General features: G+C 48.5%; 1 protein-coding gene across 2 annotated transcripts in view; it reads left to right on the top strand.

Annotated features, from left to right (window-relative positions):
* Positions 1-18,196, top strand: part of shank2b (SH3 and multiple ankyrin repeat domains 2b) — a 1,331,733-nt gene that overhangs the window by 317,162 nt on the left and 996,375 nt on the right. For both annotated transcript variants that reach the window (XM_086008225.1, XM_086008224.1), the window contains exon 5: positions 13,791-13,994. In XM_086008225.1, coding sequence (XP_085864351.1) covers positions 13,791-13,994 — 204 coding nt within the window. The remainder of the gene's footprint in view (positions 1-13,790; positions 13,995-18,196) is intronic.

Raw genomic sequence — 18,196 nt, 5'->3', positions numbered from 1 at the left:
AAAAAAGCCTGCGGGAGATGAGGGGATTTTTTTTACTCAGCGAGTTGTTGTGATCTGGAATGCGCTGCTTGAAAGGGCGGTGGAAGCAGATTCAGTTGTAACTTTCAGAAGGGAATTAGATAAATAATTGAAAAGGAAAAAAATTGCAGAGCTACGGGGAAAGAGAAGAGAAGAGAAGAGAAGAGGAGTGGGACTAATTGGTAGCTCTTTCAGAGAGCCGGCACAGGCAAGATGGGCCTAATGGCGGCCTCCTTTCCTGTATGATTCTATAATTCTATGATAGTACAGAGCATTTAAGCGGAAGCTAGATAAGTACGCGAGGGAGAAAAGAATAGAGGGATATGTTGATGGGGTGAGATGATGTAGGGTGGGAGGAGGCCCGTATGCAGCGTAAACACCGGCTTGGGCCAGTTGGGCCGAATGGCCTGTTTCCGATCTGTAAAATTTTATGTAACAACTTCTAATGACAGTGGAAGAAATGTTTGATCTTTCTTGTAAAACACCGGCAAGCTGCTGCAGGGATTCAACTGTTGAATGCCACCTCACAATATCTCACCGGGCAAGATTTTGTGTCTGGTTAAAACGAGAAATTAGGTTACACATCAAAATATTAGATTGGCCAAATGTAAACAAAATTAAAAACAGCAGAAAGTTGACCAATCAGGTCATTCAAATAAATTTGTGAACTTGGTTGGAGCCGGCCGCCATCTTGTGTTTTTTTTTAAGATGGCTGAAAATATACTCGTGCAAAGTAACATTAATAAAGAAACCAATGCAAAACAGAAACAATTCAGGATAAAATGCTTGGTCTTACTGATATAGAGTTTCCTCTACAAGCCTGTAAAGGAGTTTTGTTGCAAGTGCCTATCCCTGTGTCACAAGCCTGTGGCTATACCTGACTGAAACTTGGAGAATGAGGTTGGGCTCTGTGGTATCTTGAGGTGACCATAGATGGAGACAGACACAGGTTAACTCCTTAACATGGTTTAATCAACACTTGCACATAAAAGCTTCTGCCATGAGGCAGCAAAAACAAAGAGTACAACCAGTACAGATCAGACTTAACTCAGGAGAGCAATTGCCACAGCACCACCTGGTGGATCAGGTTACACATAACCTCCCAGGTTACGACAGGCTCCGTTGCTCATGTTTTACTGCCGCCGCCATGGCTCCTCCTGATTGGCTGCAGTCCTTGTCAATCACAGCAAGCCTTCCTCTCTTTATCTTGGCTTCACCGCCTCGATTGAAGTTCTGATGACCTAACCCCCTGTGCTCCCTTCAGTCGTCCAACACGGCCCTCCAAGAATCCTGCCTGGCCTGGCCCGACCCGCTCTACCCCACCGGGAGTCATTCATCGGCCACCTAGGCTGGTCCTGCCCCTGTCATTTTCCAGCTGCCACTGTTCATCGCTGGGATGCCTGTTGCTGAACACTGCAAAGAATAGAGTCCCAGCCCATGTGCTTCTGAGCTTGCTTGCTCCACCTTCCCTTCAAATGCTTGTGGGCTCACCTGCTCGCATGCCTCAATTGCTTCTCGTCCAACCTGCTCAAGTCTCTGTGGATAGGTTATCGACCAATATTCACTACAAGCCCACTGACTCCCACAGCTACCTGGACTACACTTCCTCCCACCCTGCCTCCTGTAAGGACTCTATTCCATTCTCCCAGTTTCTCCGTCTCCGCCGTATCTGCTCTGACGATGCCACCTTCCATACCAGTGCTTCCGACATGTCTTCCTTTTTCCACAACCGAGGATTCCCCTCTACCGTGGTTGACACGGCCCTCGACCGTGTCCGTTCTATCTCCCGCATTTCTGCCCTCACCGCTGCCCCTCCCTCCCGGAACAACGATAGGGTTCCCCTTGTCTTCACCTTTCACCCCACCAGCCTCAACATTCAACGGATCATCCTCCGCCATTTCCGTTACCTCCAAAGTGATCCCACCACCAAACGCATCTTACCCTCCCCTCCCCTTTCAGCATTCCGTAGGGACCGCTCCCTCCGAGACACCCTAGTCCACTCCTCTATCACCCCAAACAGCCCTTCCCCTTCGCCTGGCACCTTCCCGTGCAAGCGCAGGAGATGTAACACCTGCCCCTATACCTCCCCCCTTCCCACTGTCCAGGGCCCCAAACACCCCTTCCAGGTGAAACAGCGATTTACTTGTACTTCTCGCAATCTAGTATACTGTATTCGCTGCTCACGATGCGGTCTCCTCTACATTGGGGAGACCAAACGCAGATTGGGTGACCGCTTTGCGGAACACCTCCGTTCAGTCTGTAAGGGTGACCCCGAGCTTCCGGTCGCCTGTCATTTTAATTCACCGCCCCATTCCCACTCAGACCTCACCGTCTTTGGCCTCTTGTATTGTTCCACGGAAGCTCAACGTAAACTTGAGGAACAGCACCTCATCTTCCGATTAGGCACTTTGCAGCCTTCCGGACTCAATATCGAGTTCAACAATTTCAGATCATAACCTCGGCCCCTATTACTTTTTTACTTATAATTTTTTCCACCCCTTTGTTTTGGGCCTTCCTTTTCCCCCCACCTCTTTCCTTTTGTTTCTCTCTCCCACCTGGCAGCTGTCTCCTATCCTGCCAGTGCACTTCACACCTAATCTCAGCTGTCTTTTGTCTCCTCTGGCCTATTATCATCTCGCCTGGTTTCGAGTACCTTTTATTGTCTCTTTTTTACTTCTTTTGTCCGATCGCAGCCCTGCCTTCGATCTATTTTCTTTTCTTTCCAGTTTTGAAGAAGGGTTTCGACCCGAAACGTCAACTCAAATTTCTCTCCACGGATGTTGCCTGACCTGCTGAGTTTTTCCAGCAATTTCTGTTGTTATTCCTGCTCAAGTCTCTGCCTGCTCTGATCTCTTGGCACAAACAGAATGTCTTGCTGCCAGAGCTTCAAGCAATTGCCCCTCCCAAGAGATGCAGTGCTTGCAATTTAATTGTAGCTGCTCCGCCTCCCTTCCACTCCAGTACCTCTGACCCATTCCTCATCCAAAAACCTCTTCGCAGTCATTATGGCTGTGCCATCTCAGTCATGTCTTCTGCTTGATGCTTGTTGCTTCCCAGCAATACTGCTGACTCTTCCATGCTCTGACAGGGCTGTCCATTGTACTCTGGCCACTATCTGTAGTCTGTCTCTGGATCTGGCCACTCCTGCACCTAAACCTATACTTGGGGCTTGGGCCAGAGTCCTGGACTGCTTCCTCACACCCAGTCCTTCCCTAGCCACATCTTTGCCCTCTGTACTTGCAGTCCCTTCTCCCCTTGCTAGTTCCAGCACCATCTGCCCGTTCGTGCTCCCATTGCCTGTCCCTCCCCCTCAGTGCCTGTCCCTCCCCCTCAGTGCCTGTCCCTCCCCCTCAGTGCCTGTCCCTCCCCCTCAGTGCCTGTCCCTCCCCCTCAGTGCCTGTCCCTCCCCCTCAGTGCCTGTCCCTCCCCCTCAGTGCCTGTCCCTCCCCCTCAGTGCCTGTCCCTCCCCCTCAGTGCCTGTCTCTCTCCCCCTCAGTGCCTGTCTCTCTCCCCCTCAGTGCCTGTCTCTCTCCCCCTCAGTGCCTGTCTCTCTCCCCCTCAGTGCCTGTCTCTCTCCCCCTCAGTGCCTGTCTCTCTCCCCCTCAGTGCCTGTCTCTCTCCCCCTCGGTGCCTGTCTCGCTCCCCCTCGGTGCCTGTCTCGCTCCCCCTCGGTGCCTGTCTCGCTCCCCCTCGGTGCCTGTCTCGCTCCCCCTCGGTGCCTGTCTCGCTCCCCCTCGGTGCCTGTCTCGCTCCCCCTCGGTGCCTGTCTCGCTCCCCCTCGGTGCCTGTCTCGCTCCCCCTCAGTGCCTGTCTCGCTCCCCCTCAGTGCCTGTCTCGCTCCCCCTCAGTGCCTGTCTCGCTCCCCCTCAGTGCCTGTCTCGCTCCCCCTCAGTGCCTGTCTCGCTCCCCCTCAGTGCCTGTCTCGCTCCCCCTCAGTGCCTGTCTCGCTCCCCCTCAGTGCCTGTCTCGCTCCCCCTCAGTGCCTGTCTCGCTCCCCCTCAGTGCCTGTCTCGCTCCCCCTCAGTGCCTGTCTCGCTCCCCCTCAGTGCCTGTCTCGCTCCCCCTCAGTGCCTGTCTCGCTCCCCCTCAGTGCCTGTCTCTCTCCCCCTCAGTGCCTGTCTCTCTCCCCCTCAGTGCCTGTCTCTCTCCCCCTCAGTGCCTGTCTCTCTCCCCCTCAGTGCCTGTCTCTCTCCCCCCTCAGTGCCTGCCTGCCTCTCTCTCTCCCTCAGTGCCTGTCCCTCCCCCCCTGTCCCTCCCCCTCAGTGCCTGTCCCCCTCCCCCTCAGTGCCTGTCCCCCTCCCCCTCAGTGCCTGTCCCCCTCCCCCTCAGTGCCTGTCCCCCTCCCCCTCAGTGCCTGTCCCTCTCCCCCTCAGTGCCTGTCTCTCTCCCCCTCAGTGCCTGTCTCTCTCCCCCTCAGTGCCTGTCTCTCTCCCCCTCAGTGCCTGTCTCTCTCCCCCCTCAGTGCCTCGCTCTCTCCCACTCGGTGCTCCCACTGCCCGTCCTATTCCCCCCCCGCCAGTGCCCAGGTTTCTATGTGTATAACTGAGGCCCTCGCCAGCACTGACTCTCCTTGATCCCAGCTCACCCGCTGCGCCAGTTGCTCTGTCTGCAGGTAGAAGGTAACACTGCAGTGCCAGCAGTTAGAAGTTGGCACAGGTGGGCATGGGAATGCCCCCACTAACTTGTGAGGTATAATAATGCCCCCTCACTGGATGTTATAATAGTTGCTTTCCTTCAAAAGTTAAAGCTGCCAGTGAGGTAGTTTACCCATTAGGATAATGTTTTATGAAAGCATCCAACAACAGAGAGGCTTCACGCCAGGAATATACGTCGGCAGAGTTTACCCGTGGGTTCTTTTTACTGCTCACTTGAGTCACAATCACACACCTAGACTTTATTCGGAGAAAGTTATTCAGGAACTTTTAGTGAAAGCAAAATTAATAAATCAAAGTCAGTTAGTTTTGTGAAAAGGGGAGACGTTCCTTAAGTATATTATGGAAAGAGGAATGTGGAGTGTGCTGTAAGTAAGCACTTTGAGAAAGCTTTGGCAAGGGTCTCTCGAGTGATTGACAGCATAAATGAAAACTGTCGGGATCCAAGGAGACGGTGCAAATTGAATAAAGTTAGTGGCTTGATAGCAAATAGTGAAATATAATTAGAAGCGGGAACGGTTTGAACTGGGAAACTGTGCCTTTCTAAGTCCCCTGAGGACCATGGAGCCTTTCGTATTCATTACTGGCCCAGTCGAGGCACAGTATCTCCGCTTGCAGGATTGTGCTACAGAAGGAGATATTTTCGGGAGAAGTTTTTAAAATAATTAAAAGTCATGCGCCGGTTGCACGTCAGTAAAGTCGCATCTTTCAAAAGCTCCAGACCTCAAAATGTCACATGTCCAAACAGCTAACTATTTGTGGTTGACTCCGACAACCGCTTAGCTGTGAAGTTGCCAATCAAATATCTGAGTGAATCAAAAGCAGCAAAAAGTAACACGAGGAAGACATTCTTCAGTTGTTTTTCAAAACTATTAATTGCTCAGATAATATCTTCAGGAGGTTTTTGACTGCCATGTACTCAGCTACAAATAATACTTACAACTTCTTGTAAACACATTCCACAGTGCTGACTTCAGGAAGTAAAACATCCCTAGACGCTAACAACAGGGGTCACCAAGTGTCAGCCAGTGGGTAGTGTGCCCGCCTCGGAGTCAGTAGGTTGTGGGTTCAAGTCCCACTCCAGAGACTTGACAAAAAGCGAGGCTGACACTCCAGTGTAGTGTTGAGGGAGTGCTGCACTGTCAGAGGGGCCGTCTTTCGGATGAGACGTTAAACTGAGGCCCTGCCTGCCCTCTCAAGTGGATGTAAAAGATCCCATGGCATTATTTCATAGTCATCGAGTTATACAGCACAGAAAGAGGCCCTTCGGCCCATCGTGTCCGCGCCGGCCATCAAGCCCTGTCTATTCTAATCCCATTTTCCAGCGCTTGGTCCGTAGCCTTGTATGTTATGGCGTTTCAAGTGCTCATCTGAATGCTTCTTGAATGTTGTGAGGGTTCCTGCCTCTGCCATCCTTTCAGGCAGTGAGTTCCAGATTCCAACCACCCTCTGGGTGAAAAGGTTTTTCCTCAAATCCCCTCTAAACCTCTTCCCCCTTACCTTGAAACTATGCCCCCTGGTTATTCAAAGAAGAGCAGGGGAGTTATCCTCGGTGTCCTGGCCAATATTTATCCCTCAATCAACATCACTAAAAACAGATTATCTGGTCATTTTTGCTATTTGTGGGAGCTTGCTATGTGCAAAATTGGCTGCAGCGTTTCCTACATTACAACAGTGACTACACTTGGAAAAAGTACTTCATTGGCTGTAAAGCGCTTTGGGACATCCGGTGGTCGCAAAAGGCGCTATATAAATGCAAGTCTTTTTTCGTCTTCATACTGTGAGCCTATGGTACCACATATAGGGGGCGCTTTTTGTTTTGAGTGCCTGTTGAGTGGGACATACACGCCGGACCCCTGGTGGAGCATTGTAGGACTCCCAATGATTTTGTTTTTGGGTCATAGAATCATGGAATAATGCAGCACAGGAGGAGGCCATTGGGCCCATCGTGCCTGTGCTGGCTCTGTGAAAGAGCTCTCCAATTAGTCCCACTCTCCTGCTCGTTCCCCACAGCCCTGCAATTTTTTTCCCCTTCAAGTATTTATCCAATTCTCTTTGGAATGTAACTATTGAATCTGCTTCCACCGCCCTTTCAGGCAGCGCATTCCAGATCACAACAACTCGCTGCATTAAAAAAAAATGTTTCCGCATGTTGCCCCTGGTTCTTTTGCCAATCACCTTAAATCTGTGTCCTCTGGTTACCGACCCTCCTGCCACTGGAAACATTTTCTCCTTATTTACTCTATCAAGACCCTTCATGATTTTGAACATCTCCATCAAATCTCCTCTTTAAGGGTCCCAATTAGAATGCGGTCGGCAAACTCCCAGCACACATGCACTTCCCGCTAAGCAGCTTCCTGATCTGGAGGCGAGAAATCAGGTAGGGTGGCCGAACGTGAAGGGGCTGCAGCAGCCACTTTAAAGGGGAGGGGTGTTAACGTCAGGAATGGTTGAAGCAGCACTTTCGAGCAGCGGGCAATGTGTGCAGAACCTACAGCGGCAAATGCATTAAAATTTGAAAGCCCCCGAAGCTCATAACCCACAAATGCCTCCCCAAGCCTCCATTCCCTGACTGCAGCTGAGGGTCCCTTTAACTATTGCTGGGAATGGCCGCCTCACGACCTGTGCTGTTCATGGCAGGTGGGAGGGAGCAGGAGCTGGCGGTTGTCAGGTGGGCTGGGAAGAGAATGGCATCCAGCAGTCCCAACTGTATCATTTATTCACGAGCCTCCTGCCTACACTAGAATGGTGCTTGGCGCGTCCCCCCAGCCGCGCCATTTTGATCCGGTTACCGTCCCGCTTTTATGTGTAAATGGGGCAGTAGTGACATGGAAATCCACAACAGCAACTTGCATTTATAGACCTTTAACATAGTGAAATGTCCCAAGGCACTTCACAAGAGCGTTATCAAACAAAATTTGATCATCGAGCCACATGAGATATTCGGACAGGTGGCCAAAAGCTTGGTCAATGAGGTAGGTTTTAAGGAGCGTCTTAAAGGAGGAAAGAGCGAGGTAGCGAGACGGAGAGGTTTAGGCAGACAATTCCAAAGCTTAGGGCCCAGGCAACAGACGGCACGGCCACCAATGGTTGAGCGATTATAATCAGGGATCCTCAAGAGGGCAGAATTAGAGGAGCGTAGATAACTTGGCGGGGGCGGGGAAGTTGTGGGGCTGAAGGAGATTAGGGAGGGGGCGAGGCCATGGAGGGATTTGAAAACAAGGTTGAAAATTTTGAAATCGAGGTGCTGTTTAACTGGGAGTCAATGGAGGTCAGTGAGCACAGGGGTGATGGGTGAACGGGACTTGGTGCGAGTTAGGACACAGTCAGCAGAGTTTTGGATGACCTCAAGTTTACGTACGGTAGAACATAGGAGGCCAGCCAGGAGTGCATTGGAATAGTCAAGTCTAGAGTTTACTAAGGCATGGATGAGGGTATCAGCAGCGGATGAGCTGAGGCAAGGGCGGAGACGGGCGATGTTACGGAGGTGGAAGTAGGCGGTCTTAGTTATGCCGCGGATATGTGGTCAGAAGCTAATTTCAGTGACAAATATGACACCAAGGTTGTGAACAGTGTGGTTCAGCCTCAGACAGATGTTGGGAAGAGGGATGGAGTCAGTGGCTAGGGAACGGAGTTTGTGGCGGGGACCGAAAACAATGGCTTCGGTCTTCCCAATATTTAATTGGAGAAAATTTCTGCTCATCCAGAACTGGATTGTCAGACAAGCAGTCTGACAATTTAGAGACCGTGGAGAGGTCGAGAGAAGTGATGGTGAGGTAGAACTGGGTGTCGTCAGCGTACATGTGGAAACTGACGCTGTGTTTTCGGATGATGCCGCCAAGGGGCAGCATGTAGATGAGAATTAGGAGGGGGTCCAAGGATAGATCCTTGGGGGGACACCAGAGGTAACGATGCGGGAGCGGAAAGAGAAGCCATTGCAGGTGATTCTCTGGCTACGATTAGGTAGATAAGAATGGAACCAGGCGAGTGCAGTCCCACCCAGCTGGATGATGGTGGAGAGGCGTTGGAGAAGGATGGAGTGGTCAACTGTGTCAAAGGTTGCAGACAAGTCAAGAAAGACAAGGAGGGATAGTTTACCTTTGTCACAAAAGATGAGAGCCGTTTTGGTACTGTGGTAGGGGCAGAAACCTGATTTGGAGGGATTCAAACATGGACATGGATTTGGGAGGCAACAACATGTTCAAGGACTTTGGAGAGGAAAGGGAAAGAAAGAAAGATTTGCATTTCTATAGCGCCTTTCACGACCACCAGATATCTCAAAATGCTTTACAGCCAATGAAGTACTTTTGAAGTGTAGTCACTGTTGTAATGTAGGAAACGCGGCAGCCAATTTGCGCACAGCAAGCTCCCACAAACAGCAATGGGATAATGAAAAGATAATCTGTTTTAGTGATGTTGATTGAGGGATAAATATTGACCAGGACACTGGGGAGAACTCCCCTGCTCTTCTTCGAAATAGTGCCAAGGTGATTTTTCACATCCACCTGAGAGCACAGACAGGGCCTTGGTTTAACGTCTCATCTGAAAGTCAGCACCTCCGGCAGTGCGGCACTCCCTCCGCACTGCACTGGAGTGTCAGCCTAGATTTTTGTGCTCAAGTCTCTGGAGTGGGACTTGAACCCACAACCTTCTGACTCAGAGGCGAGTGTGCTACCCACTGAGCCACTGCTGACACTGGAGGTTGGAGATAGGGCAGTTTGCAAGGACGGAGGGGTCAAGGGTTGTTTTTTTGAGGAGAGAGGTGATGCTGGCAGATTTGAGAGAGAGGGGACAGTACCTGAGGAGAGAGAACTGTTAACAATGTCAGCTAACATGGGAGCCAGAAAAGGAAGTTCAGTGGTCAGCAGTGTGGCGGGATTAGGGTCAAGGGAGCAGGAACTGGGTCTCATGGCCAAGATAAGCGCGGAGAGGTGATGAAGGGAGATTGGAGAGAAACTGGAGAAAGGTGAGTGTTCAGGGCTAAGGCAGGGGGAAACCTTAGAGGAAGTTTGGCTCGGTGGGCTAGGGGAAGGAAGGGAAGTGGCAGAGGCAGCTGAACGGATGGTCTCGCTCTTGGAGACAAAGAAGTCCATGAGCTCCTCACACTTGCTGTTGGAGGTAATGGTGGAGGAGACAGGGGAGAGGGGTTTAAGAAGACGGTTAACAGTAGAGAATAGAAGCCTGCTTTTATCTTTGCATTCCAGAATGATTTTGGAATAGTCACCAATTTTGGCAGACAAGAGTAGGACCCCATAATGCTTTATTCAGCCAGATCTGGTGGTGAATGGCTAAACCAGTTGTCCGCCATATCCGTTCAAGCCTGCGTCCCCTGGACTTAAGGGAGTGAAGATGAGGGCCGTACTAGGGGTAACAGCCAGGGTGAGAAAGAGTAATTGTTTAAATAGGGACTAGGGCATCAAAGGTGGTGCTAAAGGTGTGGTTGAGCGATAGCTGCAGAAATATCGTGGTGAATGGAGGGCCAAAGGGTGGACAGTTAGGCTTTCGTAAGTTCAGGTGCAAGAGAGTTGGGAGAGTTTTTTTCAGGGGTGGACACAGAAGGAAGTAGGGTTGATGGCAGGGTGGGGGGGGGGGCGGAATGGGTGGAGAGTGATACAAGGAAGTGGTCAGAGATGGTCTTATCTGCGATTGATACGATGGGAGTAGAAGACCACAAGAGATGGCAAGTTCAAGGGGGTGGCTGTGAATATGGTTTGGGGAGTTTACATGGAGGGAGAGATTAAGGGAGGATTGGAGGCTACTGAACTCAGAGGAAAGAGACCATGATGAATTAAGATGGAGGTTGATGTCACCGAGGATGAGAAGTTGCTCGGTGCAGAGGTTGAGGGAGGAAAGCAGTGAGGATATCTCGGTATTAAGATTTTTATGGTACTTGGGTGGGCGGTAGAGAATGAGAATTTTACATGAGAGGTGAGAGGGGTGGAATAAGGGGAAATGCTCAAAGGAGGAGAAAGTGCCAGAGGAGTAGGGGGACAGACCAAGGTGTGATTTAGTGATGAGAGCCACACCGCCACCACGGTGGTCTGAGCGGGGCAAGTGGTGGAAGGAATAGCCAGGCGGGGAGACTTCATTTAAGGGTAAGGTGTCATCACCCCTCAACCAAGTTTCCGTATATCCATGATATCGATGCAATCATCTGCGATAAGCTCATGGATGGCAAGGGCTTTGTTCGCAACTGAACAGAGATTCTGGAGGGAGATGCGGAGAGGGTCGGTGATGGCTGACCCACTGCCAGCGTCCACAGGGCCAGCACTGGGAGGGGTGAGTTGGTCGGGTAGGAGATTGGCAAGAATTGCCCCCAGTGGGCACGCTGGGCGGGAAGGTCGGTGAGAGAGTAGGATGGGACAGCTGGGGTTGCTGCTTGTAAGGAGGTAGCGACAAGTACCTCGATGGGCCCTTCGTAGGATGCCAAGAGAGGCACAGAGGGAAGCTGTGGGCTTATCTAAGAGGGAGTCAAGCCTGGGACAGCGGCAGGAGAGTAGGAAGGTCGAAGAGTAATGAAGGATTGGGGTAGGGATTTGGGAGGGCAGAGTATCTGAGAGAGGAAAGGAGGCGTGACGATAGAGAGAACAGTCAGGCAGGGATAGAGGGAAAAGGAAAAGGGGGGAGAAAAAAGTGGGGGGAAAAATGAACGGGTGCGGAGCGGCAAACAAAGTGCACACATGAATGGACACTGGGAAAAGCTCAGGTTACATAGGCCTGGTTATGTAGTAATTAATGGGATACATATTTCCTGGTAGCAGGGAATAGGTTGGAGACAATAGTAGGGAGACGAGGATCAAAGTCAGAGGTCCCATGGAGGGACAAAGCCGACGTAAGCAGGATGGGGCCGGTACGGAGCATCGACAAACCGCTGTCCAAAGCAGGCGAGTGAATTCCAGAAGCTATTTGATGGGTAGAGAGTTCGAGGATGGAGGTTGATTCTGTAGGAATGAGAGTCGGAAGCGGTGCAGAAAGGTGATGGCGAAATTGACTCAAGTTAGAGGGTTGCAGGGCTGGAGGAGGTTACAGAGATGGGGAGGGGCGAGGCCACGGAAAGATTTCAAAACAAGGATGAGAATTTTAAAAAATCAAGGCGTTGCCAGACCGGGAGCCGATCAGCGAGCACAGGGGTGATGGGTGAACGGGACTTGGTGCGAGTTAATCGCACCCGTAACGTTTTAAGTTCATACTCCCATTAACGTGCATATACCGCAAAGTTCTGAGAGCTACAGATCTGGTACCTCTGATTACATCGTGTTACAATTATGACATAAAACTTTAAACAATGTCAAATTACAAAGTGCAATCCTCGCATCTTTAAATATATTCTAAATGTTTCTGGCCACTGGCATTCTTTTGTTTGCTTATTATGAGAACTTGAAGACGTTTGTTCATATTCGACAGGGCGCAATTTGTGGACCATATGCAAATTTGGATGGAGATTGTGAACAGAGGTCCTGAATTTAAAATGTATTTTTTCCAATAGCTTCAGTATAAATACTCTTAAGCACCATTGCCAAAGTACTTGACAAAGAAGGAAAGATTAAAGTGAAGTATGAAACGTTTCTTGGCCTTGTCTAATAGACAGTAAAGGCGGCTACTCTATAATGTAGGAAGAGGTTTAATTATTGCATTGTAATTTTTATTTATTTATTAATGTGCAAATTGGCCAGCAACTTGTGGCGAGGAAGAGATACCTCGTGAATTGTGATTTGCCACAAGCTGCTGGACGATTTTCGCCGCTCCGCTGTTAGCTTCACGAAAACAGTTCTCTCCCACAACCTCCCTGTTGAGTTTCATGAAGTTGCTGCATTTGCACATTAATTGCCCTTTGAACTCGCCATAGAATGTTAAGTCTAGTGATTAACAGCGTAAGTACTCTTTTAACTAGGTGACAATTATTAATAACTGCCAATCAACCTCTCTGGCCCCGAAAGTAAACAATTAAAAGTGTGGAGTCTCATCCTGTCAGGTTGTGAATTGTTGTTGGAGATTTAAAAATTGTCAATTTAAAAATGTTAAATGTTTTTTCTTAATTTTCCTCTCTCTGTCTAATTTTTCTTTCCCTCTTTATTTCTCTTTCTGTACCTGATTTGTCAGTGAACTCGCCCACTCTGATTCTCAGTCCTCCCTCTGTTTATTTCTCAATCCTTTAATCTCATTGGTTAAGGAGTTACACTGTTGGTCCCATCGTCCACCAAGGTCCCAGATAACGTGTTGCCCCTCGCCGCGCCACGTTATCAGCTCGCACTTCCAGCAATGCACAGGGCAAAACGGGGCATCCCGTGAGATACCCCTCTGCAGCAAAATCCGCCCCATTGTCTTTAGGGAAACCCCTTACAAAGCTCTTTTAAAATTCTTTCACTGGAGATGTGCACTCTTTCCCCATTTCCACATCACAGCACCATCCTATTGCAACAGCTTAACATCTGACTCAAGCAACACCATGGGGGTTTCTGCTGGTGAAAGTAGAGAAAATGTACACACATTGGACGTAAACTTGCTCAGATCGTATCTTGCCTGAAAATTTATGCATTGAGCACTCAAGTGCTGCAGTGTCCCGTTAAATATTTAAGTGCGTTGTCTTTTCAAGTATCTCTGATGCATTTGCCATGATGTAAAGTCAAGCTTTCTTGTATTTCTCCACAGCAGCGATGATGAGTTGATCCATGATGACTTTCCCCAACTGAAGTCGCTGTCTCCGCAAATCTAACTTGATTTCATTTCCTAATTTGTTCATGGTTTAACTGGGTGTCGGTTCTTGGAAATGCAACTGAACTGAAAAAAGTTGGTGAAGTTGTGAAATTTTTATTTTTTAATCACGAACCTGCTTAAACCATTCGGAAACAAAACTGTGGTTATATAATCATGCGTCTTTTTTTAAAAATCATAGCCATGGATGCCAATTGATACTGGCGGATGATCTAGATTCTCATTTAATTACATGGGATTTCAGGATTTTTACCAATGCTTTGAGGATCAAATGCCATTAACACCATAAATCGGTCACCTTGATCATAAGTAAAAGTGGCACATTTCAGAGAAAGCATAAGCATTGAATTCATTATACAGAACGGTCAATGGCTGTTTGGTACCATTTTATTTTGTGATCTTTTACAGAAATGTATGCGGTTTAATCCTGATGCTACTGTGTGGGTTGCCAAGCAACGGATCCTGTGCACTCTGAACAATAGTTTGAAAGATGTGCTGAATTATGGTCTGTTCCAACCAGCGAGCAATGGAAGAGATGGCAAATTTCTGGATGAGGAGCGTCTGCTCAAAGAATACCCACAGCCAGTGAACAAAGGAGTTCCCTCTCTCGAGGTAAACCAATGGCAACAGAGTCAATGGGTTTCTCGGTCTTCACTTATTTACTGATCTGACGATCACATCTCCTAGTCATTATAATCACTGGCATTACTGAATTTGTTGCTTTGACAAATTAAAAAATTGACACATAGAAAGAAAGAACTTTATATCGGCCCGGAATTTGCGGTCAGTGCCAAAGTGATGACACTCGCCGCTGACCTCGAAGAAAGCTGCCCACAAAGATCTTGCGATCTCTATGGCAAAAACTTTAGCTCTCTTGACATTAATTTGATTGCAGTGCTATCTAGAGGGGATCTCCAGCTTCCAGCAGCAGTGATGTCATCAAGCTGGCTAAGCAGCCAATCACGTTGAAGAATTCTCACCAACAGCAAACCAGGAAATAAAAAGCAGCTTTATCATTCACTTTTTAAAATTTTTACAAAGAGCAAAATCAAGATTGGGACATGCACATGGGGTTGAGGTAGAAGCTGAAATATCACAAACAAACTTAAAAAAAAAATACTATTTTTATTATTTTAAAAATCTAGTAATTTTTATGCTAATGAAGAAATTTGACACTCTGCAAATATAAAATTAGTTTTTCAGGGCCAGAATGCTTGTTCAGCAGTAGTTATTACTCAGAATGCCATTACAAAGCCAGTTATACATCATTGAACAAGGCATACATTTTTATGGGGTTTTTAACAGCGATATTAGAGTGGAAAAGGGAACGTTTTAATCAGTTCAAGCGATTTCAGTGATTGCCGGCTGTGGGGAGTCCCACAGCGCATGACTGACCGCAACTTCAGGATTTCTGCGTTTATCTGCGCCTGCATTAAATGCTGGAGTAACGGTCAGTTTCAGAGGGGTAATGACGACGAACACTGACAGTTTAGCCGTCATTACCACCGTAAAATCCGGGCCATAGTGACTTCAGGATGTCCCAAAGCGCTTCACAGCCAATGAAGTATTTTTACCAGAGGCCTGAGGAGTGGGTAGCAATGGTTAACCTCCTCGGGTCAAAGTTGCCAGGATCTGGATCCAGAACGAGAAGTGGCCAAGGTAAGCGTGAAATTTTAAAAAAAGGTTTCTTTGTGTCCCCTGCCTCAGTCTCTCCCCCCCCGCCACCCCCACAACCCAACGCCCACCCCCCAATCTGACCGTGATTTCCCTCCCCCGAGCCCTTTGGTCTACTTACCTTGTGCTGGGGACCAGTTCTCCCGGGACCCTGCCAGCAGCCTCTCACCTGTCCGATTTTTAACAGCTGGACAGCGCCTCCTGCCTACTTCCCAGACGCTTTAGTTCTGTAGTTGGCAAGAGGCATATGAATGGGGCTAGGCCATTGAGATTGGCCGAGCCCCTCTGCTCCTGGTCCCGCACAGGCCAGCCGCTCGCTAGGCCGTGTTCCCCATCTGGGCGTAAAAATCAACGGTTTTAATTTTCATAGATTTGAGGTTGCTTGTACTAACATGTCTCTGTGTTCTGACTTAAGATTTATTCATTAATGCCGAAAGCAACTTGTTCAAAATCTCCAGGCCCACTTTAGAAATATTTATGTGCCAATAGAATGGAATTTGCTCGTCACCCAGGGTGGCATTACCAGAGCTCAGACTGCACGTGACCCACGGACTGCAGCCTGTACACCTCTGATGCTTGTGTACTGTATGGACACTGTTGAACCAATTAAAAAGGAATGAATGGAAAGACTTGCATTTATATAGCGCCTTTCATGACCTCAGGACATCCCAAAGTGCTTTACAGCCAATGAAGTACTTTTGACGTGTAGTCACTGCTGTAATGTAGGAAATGTAATGCAATCTTTGAAAGTGAATCAATCCCCAGGCCCGGATGAGCATCTTTGAAAGTGGGTAAATCCCCAGGCCCAGATGAAATGTATCCCAGACTGTTAAGAGAAGCAAGAGAGGAAATAGCAGAGGCTCTGACCATCATTTTCCAATCCTCTCTAGCTACAGGTGTGGTGCCAGAGGACTGCTAACGTGGTACCATTGTTTAAAAAATGAGAAAGGGATAGATCGAGTAATTACAGGCCAGTCAGCCTAACCTTGGTGTTGGGAAAATGATTGGAAAGAATTCTGAGGGACAGGATAAATCTTCATTTAGAAAGACACGGATTAATCAAGGACAGTCAGCATGGATTTGTTAAGGGGAGGTCGTGTCTGACTAACTTTTTTGAGGAGCTAACAAGGAGGGTTGATGAGGGTAGTGCATTTGATGTAGTCTATATGGATTTTAGCAAGGCTTTTGATAAGGTCCCGCATGGCAGACTGGTCATGAAAGTAAAAGCCCATGGGATCCAAGGCAAAGTGACAAGTTGGATTCAAAATTGGCTCGGAAGAAGGAAACAAAGGGTTATGGTCGATGGGTGTTTTTGTGACTGGAAGGCTGTTTCCAGTGGGGTTCCACAGGGCTCAGTACTAGGTCCCTTGCTTTTTGTGATGTACATTAATGATTTAGATTTGAATGTAGAGAGTATGCTCCTCCTGCACTATGTGGGAAATCAGGGACACTTCCTGTGTCCCTGACGACCATGTGTGCGGGAAGTGTATCCAGCTGCAGCTACTGACAGACCACATTGCGGCGCTGGAGCTGCAAATGGATACATACTGGAGCATTCACGATGCTGAGGACATCGTGGATAGCACGTTTAGGGAGTTGGTCACACTGCAGGTAAAGGCTGCACAGGCAGGAAGGGAATGGGTGACCACCAGGCAGAGTAGTAGGTGCAGGCAGGTAGTGCAGGGGTCCCCTGTGGCCATCCCCCTCTCAAACAGATAAACCACTTTGGATATTGTTGAAGGAGATGGCTTATTGGGGGAAGACAGCAGCAGCCAACTTCCTGGCACCGTGGGTGGTCCTGCTGCACAGGACGGGAGGAAAAAGAGCGGGAGAGCTATAGTGATGGGGGATTCTATTGTAAGGGGAATTGATAGGCATTTCTGCGGCCGCAAATGAGACTTCAGGGTGGTATGTTGCTTCCCTGGTGCAAGGTTCAAGGATGTCTCAGGGCGGCTGCAGGGCATTCTGGAAGGGGAGGGTGAACAGCCAGTTGTCGCGGTGCATATAGGTACCAACGATATAGGTTAAAAAATGGGATGAGGTCCTAAAAGCTGAATATAGGGAGTTAGGAGGTAAATTAAAAAATAGGACCTCAAAGGTAGTAATCGCACGATTGCTACCAGTGCCACGTGCTAGTCAGAGTAGAAATAGAAGGCTATTTCAGATGAATACGTGGCTAGAGGAATGGTGCAAGGGGGAGGGATTCAAATTCCTGGGACATTGGAACCGGTTCTAGGGGAAGTGGGACCAGTACAAACTGGACAGTTTGCACCTGGGCGGGACCAGAACCGATGTACATGGGGGGGTGTTTGCTGGTGCTGTTGGGGAGAGTTTAACCTAAAATGGCAGGGGGTTGGGAACATGTGCAGGGAGACAGGAAAGGGAAGCAAGGATAGAAGCAAAAGACAGGAAGGAGAAAAGCAAAAGTGGAAGACAGAGAAATCAAGGGTGTAAATCAAACAGGGCCATAGTAAATAATAATTCTAAAAGGACTAAAAGTGTTAAAAAATCAAGCCTGAAGGCTTTGTGTCTTAATGCGAGGAGCATTTGTAATAAGGTGGATGAATTAGCTGTGCAAATAGATGTAAACGGATATGATATAATTGGGATTACGGAGACATGGCTCCGGGGTGACCAAGACTGGGAATTCAACATCCAGGGGTATTTAATATTCAGGAAGGAGAGGAAAAAAGGAAAAGGAGGTGGGGTAGCATTGCTGGTTAAAGAGGAGATTAACACAATAGTAAGGAAGGACATTAGCTCTGATGATGTGGAATCTGTATGGGCAGAGCTGAGAAATACCAAGGGGCAGAAAACATTAATGGGAGTTATATGCAGACCCCCAAACAGTAATGCTGAGGTTCAGGATGGCATTAAACGGGAAATTAGAGATGCATGCAAGAAGGGCACAGCCGTTATCATGGGTGACTTTAATCTACATATAGGTTGGGCTAAACAAATTAGTAACAATACTGTGGAGAAGGAATTCCTAGAGTGCATACGGGATGGTTTCCTGGACCAATATGTCGAGGAACCAACCAGAGATCAGGCCATCTTAGACTGGGTATTATGTAATGAGAAAGGATTAATTAGCAGTGTTGTTGTGCGAGGCCCCTTGGGTCGGAGCGATCATAATATGA

The sequence above is a fragment of the Somniosus microcephalus genome, chromosome 15 (genome assembly GCF_052327205.1).
Source record: "Somniosus microcephalus isolate GS21.2 chromosome 15, FLI_Smic_1.0, whole genome shotgun sequence".
In the NCBI taxonomy this organism is placed as follows: Eukaryota; Metazoa; Chordata; class Chondrichthyes; order Squaliformes; family Somniosidae; genus Somniosus; species Somniosus microcephalus.
Note: the sequence above shows the minus strand (reverse complement) of the source record. Positions and strands in the feature narration are given on the sequence as shown.